The sequence below is a fragment of the Gadus morhua genome, chromosome 22, assembly GCF_902167405.1.
Source record: "Gadus morhua chromosome 22, gadMor3.0, whole genome shotgun sequence".
NCBI lineage: Eukaryota > Metazoa > Chordata > Actinopteri > Gadiformes > Gadidae > Gadus > Gadus morhua.
In genome coordinates this window covers 4,691,450-4,704,662 of record NC_044069.1, presented here as the reverse complement: position 1 = coordinate 4,704,662, position 13,213 = coordinate 4,691,450, and the positions used below count along the sequence as shown (strand labels likewise).

General features: G+C 53.5%; 1 protein-coding gene across 1 annotated transcript; it reads right to left on the bottom strand.

Annotated features, from left to right (window-relative positions):
* Nucleotides 1–6,488: 6,488 nt before the first annotated feature.
* LOC115536130 (exostosin-1b) lies at nt 6,489–9,022 on the bottom strand. Its single transcript, XM_030347810.1, has one exon. The coding sequence runs from the start codon at nt 7,825–7,827 to the stop codon at nt 6,865–6,867; it is 963 nt and encodes a 320-aa protein (XP_030203670.1). The 5' UTR covers nt 7,828–9,022; the 3' UTR covers nt 6,489–6,864.
* Nucleotides 9,023–13,213: the final 4,191 nt, after the last annotated feature.

The following is a 13,213-nucleotide window of genomic DNA, read 5'->3' as shown; positions in this document are numbered from 1 at the left end:
TGCACCCCGCGATCACGCTCCTCAAATGAGGTGATCACGGCGGGAGGGCGAGATGCGGGCGAGATAGGGCGAGCAGGATCGACGCTCGACGCTCTGCGCGGTGTGGCGTGTAGAACGCTCAGATCGGGCCGCCAGCGAGTTGTGTCTCTCCGCCCGGATGGGGACACGCGGGGGGGTGGGGGGGGGTATCAGAGCTGGCGGTAATTAAGCCGTGCCAGATTCCGGGCTAATTATGCCCCGTCGCTGGGATTCTGCGGCGCAGGCGTCGGCGTGCTCATTTCAAGCGGGAGAGCGGAGCGGGGAGACGTTCATGATTTATTAATCTGACAAGAGACGAGCACACACCGCCGAGCCAAGAGAGCGTGACCTGCCCTCCTTCCACACACACACACACACACACACACGTAGGTGAATACACACTTACACACAAATACACACATAAGAGCAAACACACAAACATGTACACGTGCACGAACAAACACACATACACACACTTGTACACACACACACACACACACACACACACACAACGACTCGTCCTTGGCTGCCAAGCAGTCAGCAGAATGCCAGCAAATTCCAGGATCGCGGTGCAACGCCATTCAACCTCTCCGTCTCGCCAATGAACAGCTGGAAGGCTGACGGGGGGTGAATGAAACACCTTATTAATGCCAATGCATGACAGCGATAAGGCACTGGAGGGGGAGTGGGGGAGAGACCGAGAGAGAGACAGAGACAGAGACAGAGAAAGAGGGAGAGAGAGAGAGAGAGAGAGAGAGAGAGAGAGGCCGTGTTTTTCCATGCAAAATGTCATCTGTCACGTCATTGGGTGATGGAAAATTGAGGGAAAGGTGGGAGGGGAAGGGGGGTTGGTAGGCACAGTGCAGCAATGTTACCTGAATACATACTGAGATAGAGAGATAAGGAAACACAGACAGATATAGACACACACACAGTTCCGATTTCATTACTTGGCGCTGGCAGACAGATGACGTTTGGTTAATTCAGATACATGTCATATTAGTGGGCTGCGCTTCTCGCACTGGGAGGGCTACAGGTAGACTACTGCTGCCCTCGTGGATAAGATACACACACTGATAAGGTCTTTCTCTCTGAGAGAGAGAGAGAGAGAGAGAGAGAGAGAGAGAGAGAGAGAGAAAGAGAGAGAAAGAGAGAGAAAGAGAGAGAAAGAAAGAGAGAGAAAGAGAAAGAGAGAGAGAGAGAGAGAGAGAGAGAGAGAGAGAGAGAGAGAGAGAGAGAGAGAGAGAGAGAGAGAGAGAGAGAGAGAGAGAGAGAGACAGACAGACAGACAGACAGACAGACAGACAGACAGACAGACAGACAGACAGACAGACAGACAGACAGACAGACAGACAGACAGACAGACAGAGAGAGACAGAGACAGAGACAGAGAGAGAGACGGAGAGAGAGAGACAGACAGAGGCAGAGAGAGAGAGAGACAGGGAGACAGAGACAGAGAGAGAGACGGAGAGAGAGAGAGACAGACAGAGGCAGAGAGAGAGAGAGACAGGGAGACAGAGTTGCAGGTAGACAGGATATCTGTTGTTAGAACAAAGTCATGATAAACCACCAGGCTCCCCAGACTGAGACTTCAACCGAAGGAAAACCCCGCTCTCCCGGTTGACCACACTCTTGAGCACGCCAAGAAGAAAGCCCCCCACTAGCATCTTCTAGCCTCATCCTCTGTTTAGCTGTCTCCGTCTACCAACCTGTCAAACCTGTCTACCTGCTCGCTCTCGGACCCTGCACTCACAGGTATTGCGCATGACCAGAATCGTCCCCAAGACTAGGCGGACCTGTTGCCAGCGCTAGCGAGTGAGTCATGCGTTTCCCTACCGGGATGCCAGTAGGGATGGGTGGGATTATTCGTCGGTTGGGTACTTCTTTCACAATCTAGCTTATGACTCTGGCTCATTTCTCTCGAGTTGCCCAACCCGACGTCGACCACGGTCGAACCGTTAAGGCTGGTCACACGGAATGGTGCAACAACAGGCAGGTCCGTGACCTCGCTCCACCCAGCAAGAGCCACACTACAAACGGTAAATGGACTGTATTTATACAGCGCTTTTTGAACCAGTGGCCACTCAAAGGCGCTTTACAAGATTTCCTCACCCATTCACACCCCGACGTTAAGAGTCAACCACGCAGGGCGACAGCCAGCTCGTCAGGAGCAGTGAGGGTGAGGTGTCTCGCTCAGACACTCGAACCAGCAACCTTCCGGTTCGCAGCCAACCCGCTCTGCCTCCCGAGTTATTGTCACCCTGCAACAGTTGTATTTTGTATTTAACACATTTTCTCAATATGATCCAAAATGGCGACCAAACAGCTTAGGGTACGAAAATGCAAAAACCCGGCTCCACAAACTCAAGTAGCTGTGATTAAAGACTACACAAATAAAACCAATTAAAACTGAATTGAACGGCCATTAGCGGCGATTAAGGTCCGTTAGTCACCGGCGTGTCACAGCCTGCCTGACTAACTCCCCCCCCCCCCCCCCCCCCCCCCCACCCCCCCTCCCTCCCACACCCGGGGGTCCCGGGGCCGGGCCCCCTCATGGATCAGGTCCGGATCAGAGAAACGCTGTGCTCATCAAAGCCCAGGCGGGGGGGGGGGGGGGGGGTAGGAGACAGACGGGCTGCAGCTGGGAGAGACTGCCTGGCCGCGCGGAATCCATTCAGACGCTCCAGCGAGTGGACCGCACGCAGCGGCCGGAGCTAAGTGGACGCGTGTGTGTGAGTGTGTGTGTGAGTGAGTGAGTGAGTGAGTGAGTAAGTGAGTGAGTGAGTGCTTTTATGCAGTGTGTGTGTATGTGTGCGTTTATGTGTGTGGTGGTGTTTGCATTGGGGCTTTTATCATGCAGTGTGTGTGTGTGTGTGTGTGTGTGTGTGTGTGTGTGTGTGTGTGTGTGTGTGTGTGTGTGTGTGTGTGTGTGTGTGTGTGTGTGTGTGTGTGTGTGTGTGTGTGTGTGTGTGTGTGTGTGTCGAGCGAGAAGAGTCTCTCAGGTTCCCGTATAGGAGACGGATGAGGGGGGTCATAAGGTCATGGGGCCGGTTTAGGCTTACTGGCTGAGACAACATTATACAATTATAGATATATTCATAAATCAATTCTAATGAATCATCTGTGCGTAGGGAGGATAGTCCTGTGTTCAGGGGCGCAGCCACATGGATTGGCCAGAGGTTGCCCACCCCGCAAAAAAATAAATAAAAAAAATCCTGAACGGAAACGGTCTAAAGAAAGCTGAAATAAATGCACTATTAGTTTGATCTAACATTGACTTATCATTCTTATTTAAAGTGTTCTATCTTGACATTATGAAGAAAAATAGCACTTAAAATCACACTTTAAAAATGAAACCCCCGCAAAAGTCTGTAGCCCTAACCCCCCCCCCCCCCCCGACAAAGTACACCACTACACCTCTCCCTCCCTAAACCGACCCTCTCTCCCCCACCCCCACCCTCTCCCTCCCTAAATGTCCTTCCTCTCTCCCCTGCTACACCTCTCTCTCCCTCCCTCCCTCCCTCCCTAAATCTCCCCTCTCTCCCCCACCCTCTCCCTCTCTAAATTTCACCTCTCCCCCCAATTTCACCTCTCCCCCTCTCTAAATCTCCCCTCTCTCCCCCACTACACCTCTCCCTCCCTAAATCGACCCTCTCTCCCCCACCCCCACCCTCTCTAAATCTCCCCTCTCTCCCCCGCTACACCTCTCCCTCCCTCCCTCCCTCTCCCTCTTTAAATCTCTCCTTTCTCCCCCGCTACACCTCTCCCTCCCTCACTCTCCAAATCTCCCCCCTCCTACACTTCGCCCTCCCTCTCTCCCCCTCCCTCCCCCGTCAGGTCCCTCCTCAACGACAGATCTCCAGGTATGCAGCCCCGGCCGTGAGTCAGCGCGTCTTGGCAGCTGCTTCGACACGTGTGCGCATACCTGGCTCGTCATGCCCCGCACGCCGGGCCCCTTGGGGCCTGGCCCCCTCTGTGCCCCCCCCCCCCCCCCCCCCCCCCAGAAACAGAAAAGGGCCCGTAGGCATGGTTACGGCCCCTTGAAAACCAGCTCAAGAAGAATCACTTTGTTTGAGGAGAGAGAAAACGCCACGTCAGTGATTCCGCGGGCTTAGGCCCCGGTGGTTAAATTGGATTAAGAGGAAATGCATCCATCTGATTAAATTCCAACAGGTTCTTCTGTCGCAGTGGCTAAGCTTCTCCCCCCCCGTCCCCTGTCCCCCCCTCCCCCCCTTACCCATCTCCCCCCGCCCCCACTACGTTTGAATGCATTAGCCACGCTAGCTTGCCAGATTCGCTCCCCTACCTTGACTCAAATTCAAAACCGGCGGCAGTGAAGAGGGGAGCTTGATTCAGTTCACGTCGTAGAGCAGGAAAACACAGCTAAATGATTAGCGAGAGAGGTAAACAGAGGGGGGGGGGGGGGGGGGGGGGGGAGAGAGACCTGGTTGACTTATTTATAAAAGCAGTGGCGCTGAATGAGTGACCACAGGGGAGACCACAGAGAGACCAGCAGACCAACCGGGGACACCAGCCTTCGCTGACGGAATGCAGTACTGTATCTGTGTGTCTGTGCGTGTGCGGTTGTGTGTGTATCATTGTGTGTGTGTGTGTGTCAACGGGAGGGTTTCAATGGCTACAGAGGCACCAGATGTGGTATCGACAGCTGGAATTAAATAACCAACCAGCGTGGAGTATTGATCCGGATCAATCCGGGGGGGGGGCGGAGGCGGAGGTGGAGGAACAAACGCTCGCTCGACGGAGCACAGCAGACGTTATTGATGGGATCGGACGTTCCCTGATTGCAATCGGCTCGTCCTGATCCAGTCAGATCACCGGTTCAGCCAATCAGAGGATTAATAGGGGGAAATGGAGGGAGAGACAGAGAGAGAGACAGACAGAGACAGAGACAGAGAGTCAGAGAGACAGAGAGACAAGAGACAGAGAGAGAGAATGTGTGGTTTGAATGGAACAGAGTTGGTCTTTCTGGAAGAAACAGGCCTCAATTCCCACCCTACTCACAGGTAAGTGAGAGAGACAAGGGGAGAGGGGAGGGGGTGAGAAAGAAAGGTGTAAAACGGAGGCCAGGGAAGAGGGGAGAGCAGGAGGGAGGGAGGGAGGGAGGGAGGGAGGGAGGGACAGAGAGATGGATGACCAGCGACAGGCCAGGGCGTGCATGCAGCTCCAGCTCTGTTGGTGCAGGGTGTTGGGTTCTGCCGTGTCAGTACCCGTGATGGAGAGCCTTCCCTGGGTTAGAGAGGCGGTCAACTCCCCTCCTCTCTCTGGAGGTGAGGGATACACAGTCCACTCCGGGGTGCATGATACGCTCTAGGACAGTGTTCTGTAGTGCGTTATGGCAGTGTTGTGTAGTACATTATGACAGTGTTGTGCAGTACATTATGACAGTGCTGTGTAGTACGTTATGAGAGTGTTGTGTAGTACATTACAACAGTGTATTGTCCTGCGTTATGACTTTTGTGTAGTAGGGATGATACGCCAGTATGGTAGTTCATTTTAGGTAGTTCATGATAGCACTTGGTAACTAAACACAAGAGCAGCCTTTTTTTGATGTGAAAGGGGAAGAAAGTCTCTAGAACTTTCCCTGTCGGTTCCATTTTTTTTAAAAAAGGGGTTAGTGTTCTGAAAGTGAGCCAACACACACACACACACACACACACACACACACACACACACACACACACACACACACACACACACACACACACACACACACACACACACACACACACACACACACACACACACACACACACACACTTCTGGAGGCCTCCGGTCCTCGAGTCAATGAATGTAAATCAAACGACGCCATCGCCCCGGACTGGTGAACTCCTCAGTGTGTCTCACTCCCCCCCGCTCCCTCCCTCCCTCCCTATACTGAATACCAACCCTCTGAGTATACCGTTTGACTCAAACTAACGACAGACGTCATTGTTTTAACACACCTCCCCAGACAACACGGAGCTCTAAATATGAAACGGTAATCCACAAAGCACCGCGGGGCGAAAGGGAGACGAGGGACACACAGGCCGGCGTTCCCGGAAACCAAGGTTATAATTATCACTTCATAACCGATCTGTATTTCCCACTAAGTGCCTTTCTAATTAAACACAACACTACATAAGCAGAACCGGTACAACGACTGATTATACCTTTGATCCTGAGCTCGGAGAGTTGTACGCTGCGGTGTTAAGTTAAGGTTTGTGTCAAGTCATTACGCGACGGTGGAAACACTGGCGTTTACAGCCCGTCCAAAACTCCCACCGTCGACTTTCGCTTAATTTGCGCTAAGTACAGGGTGCGCGGATCAAACATGCCCGAGCAGATACCCTGCTGCCGCGCCGCACAGAGTGGGACCGAATTCCTCCGAGAGTATGGGGGAGAGAGAGGATGGGGAGAGAGGAGAGGGGGGGGGGGGGGGGGGGAGAGAGGATGGGGAGAGAGGAGAGGGAGGGAGGGAGAGGACAGGTAGGAGGTAGGAGAGAGGGAGAGGGAGAGGGAGAGGGAGAGAGAGAGAGACCTGGTGATTTACGCCAGCTCAGGTCGGCGGGAGAGAGAGTTATAGGGCCTCCATCGGCTCCCAGGCTCCCCGGGTCTCGCTGGCTCCCGCTGACCGCGGCGGCGCGTTTGATCGGCCGTGACGTCACTCACACTTTATCCACGTATCAAAGACAACAGTGCGTAGAACACGATGGGACTAACGCAGCCCATGTAAACACAAACAAACACAGCTTTCGGCGTAAAGTGGGCACACTGAGAGGGACAGGTGCAGTGGTTTACAGGTTGAGCAACCCTCGTATTTGTCGGTTTGTGATTGTGTTGGTGAACTTACTTGTCGTACTCTGCGTTGTCCCGGTCGCAGCGCGCGTCCTTGTGCCGCTGCCAGTCCTTGCCGTGCTTGCACGTGGTCAGCAGCACCACGTCCTCCGCGTTGTGTACGTGGTACAGCGCGTTGCGTGTGTCCGAGCCGATGCCCGTCAGGTAGCGCTTCCCCTTGAACACCAGCATGTACTTCCGGTAGGGCGGCACGGTGTTGTAGCGGAGCGCGCCCCGCTCGCCTCCGGCGCGCGGGTGGTCCTTGGAGAAGAGCGGGATGGACACGTCGAAGCGCGGCCGGAAGTTGTCGGCGCTCAGGCTGGCCTTGGCCAGCATGGCCTGGCCGATGTCGAAGCCCAGGTCCTCCGTGTAGTCAGGCCAGGTGCCCGAGTAAAGGTTGAAGATGAGGTGGTTGCGGCCGTCGTTCCACAGCGGCAGGCTCGTCACCTTGGCCTTGAGGTTGTGCACGTACTGCGGGGACAGCTGGTCGCGGTCCAGCGTGTCCAGGCTCAGCACGAACAGGCAGGCCTGGGCCGGGTCCGACGTGTAGAACCGCGAGCCCTCGATGGTGGACAGGATGTTCTGGTAGCTCTCCGAGATCTTCTCGCCCTTGACCAGCGGGTACACGTACACGCGCAGGCCGTGCTTCCGGCACAGGGACGAGTCGAAGCAGGTGTCCATTCGGCAGCCGCGGCCGCGGAAGACCCCCGCGGTGACGTCCCGCTTCTGCCGCGGCGACACGTGGAGGTTGTATTCCTCCGTGTCCGTGTGGTCCCACGAGGGCACGAAGCCCTGTAAGGGGTCAGAGAAGTGGGGCCACGGCTGGTGCCCCTCGCGCTTGCCCTCGCGACCGCCGCGCTCGCGCCCGCCCCCCCGGCGCGCCTTGGGGAGCGGCACCCCCCCTCCAAAATAGAAGAGGAGCACCAGGCACGCGCCGGCCGACAGCAGGAACAGGTATCGCTTTTTGGCCTTCATGGGTCCTGCAAGTGGGAGCGACGGGGGGTCGAAAGTAGCCAGAAGTTGGGCTCGCCTTCTCAGCAGCAGCGCTCCATCCTCCCGCGACCTCCCACGAACCCCAACTCACCGCCTCCCCCCGGGTCTTCGTGTTCCGTTCCCCGAACCGGCGGTTGATCCAGAGCATGTGGGCGACTGGGGGTTCTGTTCAGAAGCGGCGTCTCTCCCCCTGGTCTCGTCTGCGGAGTTGCATGCTCGTCCCGCTGCTCAGGGGTCTACGATACAGACCTAACCATGGGTCAGGGTCCTGGTAGTCCTACTTACGGGACAGGGTCCACGGTCCTGGTAGATCTACCTACGGTTCAGGGTCCTGGTAGACTTATCCACGATTCAGAATCCTGGTGTTCTGATACCCCTGCGGCTTGTGGGCATCTAAACAAAAACAAATCAGTGCTGGTCCCGCACGGTCCCCTTCGAAAAGAATCGCAACCGCGTCGCTTTAATCCGAGCTGGCTTCTTGCTGGTTCTACTCCTTTCACTCGCCCGTCTGGAGGTGTCTGCACCGCAGCCTACCGACTCCCAGCTCCCCGGGAGAACAGTAGCAGTAGTAGGGGTCCCCCGTCCCCCCAAACCCTGTACCGCTCGGAGCAGGAATCCCGTGGTGGTGGAGCCGAGACGAGACGCCGCTAACACGGGGAACCGGAGAGGAACAGACCCATACGGGCAAGGAGTGTTGTGTCTGCCTGGCCGAAGTGGCTTTTCTCCCGGCCGTGTGCCCACTCCACGGCTCCCCGGCGAAGGAGCAACAAACACGGGGAAGGAGGAGGAGGGAGTCGAGCTCCGAAACAGTTCAGCGGCGAGACTATAACCGCACGAATCCCTGCATGTCTCACGAATCAGAAGCTCCCAAATATGCCTTCTTCTCCCTTTTCTTCACACGCGTAACACCATCGCGATCCCGGTGAAATAATCCAACCTGGGTATTGTACCGGGTAATGCAAGTTCAATAAATCCCAACGAATCGGTTACCGGTGGAGCGCGTTCTTCTCCGTACACGGCGAGCGTCGGGCTTTCAGCACGCGGGGCATTCCCTCCTTGATCTCGAGCGTTCCGTTACCGAGTGCTCGTCTCTCGCGCTCCGAACGCATTCCGATCCCGACACGACGGCAGCTGACGCGGCTGCCCGTCTGTGTGCACGCGCTGCGTTCATTGGCAGTGTGGGTGGGACGGTGGGACCGGAAAGGGCGGGGCTTGGGGGGAAGGCACCCATTCACAATCACGGAGCTCTCTCGCTCTCGCTCTCTCGCTCTCTCGCTCTCTCTCTCCCCCTTTCTGGCAGAGAGACACTTCAAGTTTCTCACACAGAAACTTTGGAGCGGTGCCAGCGCCTCGGAGAAATATTGACACACAAGAGAGAGAAGAGAGCCGTGAGGTCCGCTGTAGTGCTCGTCTCCCGGGTGCACAGGGTTCGTCCTCCGCCGATCTGCCTTTCATTGCAGCAGGTATAAAAAGGGAAGAAACGCTTTTACTGCGGTATGTTTACAGGCGTTTTAAAGTTTAAAAGGACAGAGTGGTCTTCTCTTCATCCAAGGCTTGTTGTAAGTGAGAGGGATTTACGAGCGTGTATCATAATGATAGCCCCGAGCATCTCAAGGTTTCACCACCCCAGCACACATTACAAATTACACTGTATTGGTAATAAAACTGGCATAACTCATCACTTTTAATTCTACGGTTTGCTGTATGAAAGACACGCACGCACGCGCACACAGACACACACATATACTCTCACACACAAATATGTACCAAGCCACCTACACACACACACACACACACACACACACACACACACACACACACACACACACACACACACACACACACACACACACACACACACACACACACACACACACACACACACACACACAACCACAGATCCCTCTTCCCCACCGTCGTCCCGGGTGAGGAGGTTGTCCTCATGTTTTACTGGTAAATTAGCCCGGGGGGGCGCGGGACTATTACGGTGGCTGACCGGGAGGCGGGCCAGATCTACCGCCGGTTCTCCGGGATGCGATGGTCGTTGGAGAGGGAGACCGACGGCCCTTGATCTCTGCTTGTTCCTGTCTCCTAAAAAGAACCCGATATGAGACAAAGATATATATATATATATATAAATATAAAAAGACAAAGACATATTTCTGTGTTGTCGTGGGCTGTTGTCCACGCTGGTTTTAATATAAGTTCAAGACGACACCAACTCCCTTTCGTAATAATACAAAAACGAACCCAAACAAACCTCAACAAATAAAAAAGATGTCACTCGGACAAGACGTGCAAAATATTGCCTTTTTGGACGGCCTGTGGAGTCTGTGACAGTTGGCCTGTACGTAGTGGCCTCACATCGCAAAGATGTGAAGTCATTTGGAGGTGTTGGATCATATCAGTGGTTTGTGGTTATGGTGATTTGATCATTGTTTAGAGACTAATTGTGAAATAACTAGCTATCATAGGGAGATTTCGTCGTTTTTTAAACTGCCACATTATCTCTCATGCGAGAAGTGGCTAAGCAAAATTAGCCTAGGTTACGGTATATTTATGTTGATTTAGGATTCTCAAAATTGCGAAGAATCGGCAACAAAAAATCCCATGATGCATTCTGATGTACAAGCCCTGATAGCACTAACACGTGGAAGCTAGGCTTAACTGCTAGCAACAGCAGCAGCAGTCCCAAGATCTAATCGGAACATTGTTGACTGGGACTTACAACCCGAGCCACAATAAATGATGAGTGGAAAGCAATTAACTCCAAAGAGAGAGTTCGAGAGACACAGGTCATAACTTCAGATACGATCACCGCCAACGAGTCTGGCTTTGTCCTGAAGCTAATTCACAGCCGCAGAGTCGGCTCGACAGGTCTGAAGAGTCCTCCAGACCGCAGAGAAGGCATTGTAGAGCTGTCAAAGAGAAAGGGACCCAACATGTGCGGTGAGTTACACCGAGTTCTTGGCTCCCACTCCCAGCTGAGATGTGGTCTTGATTACGGTTCCCAACGCCTCCCTCTGTGTTCTCCCGTCGTCTGCTGGGAACATCCATCTTCCCTCTTAGAATATTATTTATTTTGTGCGCTCTTCTGAGCCGTTACTCACACAAGTTGTCGGTCGGTTTCCGACCCCGACTCAAGATGTTCTGTGTCTTCTGAGCCGTTACTCACAGGCGGCGTTGGTTGGTTCCCCTGTTCCCCGACTCTAGAGTTTTTTGGTCCTCCTCCATACAGCTGGATGAAGAAGAGGAGGAAGAAGAAGGAGTGCAGGACTGAAACCAGGGTTTGAACTCCAAGACGACTCCATTCAGCAACACAGTGCTGTCGCTTTGGGAAAAATAAAAAGTCTGCTAAATACAAATAAACAAAGAAAGAGAACTCCCACTGGGAATTTCACTCAGACGAAACAAATCCACGATTATCAACTCCTCTTAAAACGAGAACACAAGATAAGAAAGAATGTGTTTGCACTGCCAAATAAACCCTTTAAAAAAATCCCCTGTCTTCCTTGGTTTTATTTTCTGAAATCCGCTTTAATTAAAGCATACTTCCACGGTCCGTCGAGCATATTGTTTTTGCGTTGTCAAGGAAACATCTGGTCGATAGTTCTATTTAACTGTGGTTGTTAATGTTGCGTTTGTGGCGTGACGATTCAGAACCATAAAAAGCCTGAGGTTTCCCGTTATCGTAAAAATAATGATTGCTATTGACCAATTAGGAGGAGGATTTCAACAGTAAGGGAATGCCCAGGTTCAGGGAGTTCTAGTCCCGCCCTCCCTGCTGATCGTCTGATAGGCCGGGGCCTTTGTATGATATGCCAGAAACCGGGCCCACCGGGACGGCCCCCGAAGGCTGGCAAGGGCCGGAGTGTGAATGGACCTGTTAGCAAGTGTGTGTGTGTGTGTGTGTGTGTGTGTGTGTGTGTGTGTGTGTGTGTGTGTGTGTGTGTGTGTGTGTGTGTGTGTGTGTGGGCGGGGGGGGTGGGTCTGGGTGTGTGTGCATTGTCACCCTGCACCCACAGCTTGAAAGCACCATTTGTACATGTTGACATGTGTGTACCTGTGTGTGCTTGTGTTGACTTGTGTTTGGTGTGTGTGTGTGTGTGCGCGTGTGTGTGTGTGTGTGTGTGTGTGTGTGTGTGCCATGCACACATCGCTGGCAAAGTCTGAGCGTAAATTGACCAGTTTATGTCGATTCTATGCGTCTGCATGTGTTTGTAGACACTGTGTGCGTGTTTATGTGCATTTGTCTGTTGAATGTAAGAGCACTAAAGAGTGTGTTTGTTTGTTGTACGTGTGTGTATGTGTTTGTTGAATGTGAGAGAGCTAAAGAGTGTGTGTGTGTGTGTGTGTGTGTGTGTGTGTGTGTGTGTGTGTGTGTGTGTGTGTGTGTGTGTGTGTGTGTGTGTGTGTGTGTGTGTGTGTGTGTGTCTTACATCTTTTCTAAAACCGAGAGCCAGCGGTACACAAGCAATTCCCCCAAAACATGTTTCTTTTTTCAGATGCATATGCATGAGCTTCGAGCCATCAGCGGTCACACGCACGCACACACAGGCACACAGACACACACAAACACACACGCACACACACACACACACCCACAAGCGAACAAACACAAAACACACACATACACACACACCCACATGCACACAAGCATTCACACACGTGCACACAAGATGCGTGCATGCGTGCATGCGTGCAAGTGGTTTGTTGTGTGGCCACGCACGCAGGGACAGAGTGTGAGCAGGGAGACGGCGAGCCAGCCGAGTGCCGTAGCGGCGTGCAGACGCCTCGTCAGAGCCGGCGACCGGGGTGGCGTCGGGGCGTAATCTCACCCGCGCCGTCGCCCAGGGAGACGCCCGCCATCACAATCAACACGTCTCTCGCTCGCGCCGGCGCTCACACAACAAAGACAGCCTTTTCAGATATTCACGAGCAGATCTGCCCCCCTGTCTGGGTGGAGACCAGAGGTGGGTGACACAGGGAGACGGGGTCTCGCTCAGAGGAGAGTGGGGGGAGGGGTTGGAGGAACGATAAGCGGTTCTTTGAAAAAGGCCTTGGAGCTAAGATGGAGACCTTTGCTCCGTCTCTGCGAAACAGCCGGTAAACGTTCCTGGTGGAGATCAGGTGGAACGGAGAGCCAGGTGTGGGAATCTGGGAATATTTGGTTATACCTTGGTTAGTATGGTCTTAGGAATGACGACCTTTACTTTGTCTCCAACAAACAGCTGGTTAACGTTCCCGGTGAAGTTCAGGCGATATTGAAAGCAAAGTGTGGGAATCTGGAAAAAGGCTGGGTACCAATACCTTGGTTAGGTCGATGTTAAGAATGTGATATTTAAAGCAAAGAGTGTGGGAATCTGGG

Bases quoted from the DNA above. Each gene is read 5' to 3' on its own strand.
- LOC115536130 (XM_030347810.1), bottom strand. From the start codon at position 7,827: ATGAAGGCCAAAAAGCGATACCTGTTCCTGCTGTCGGCCGGCGCGTGC.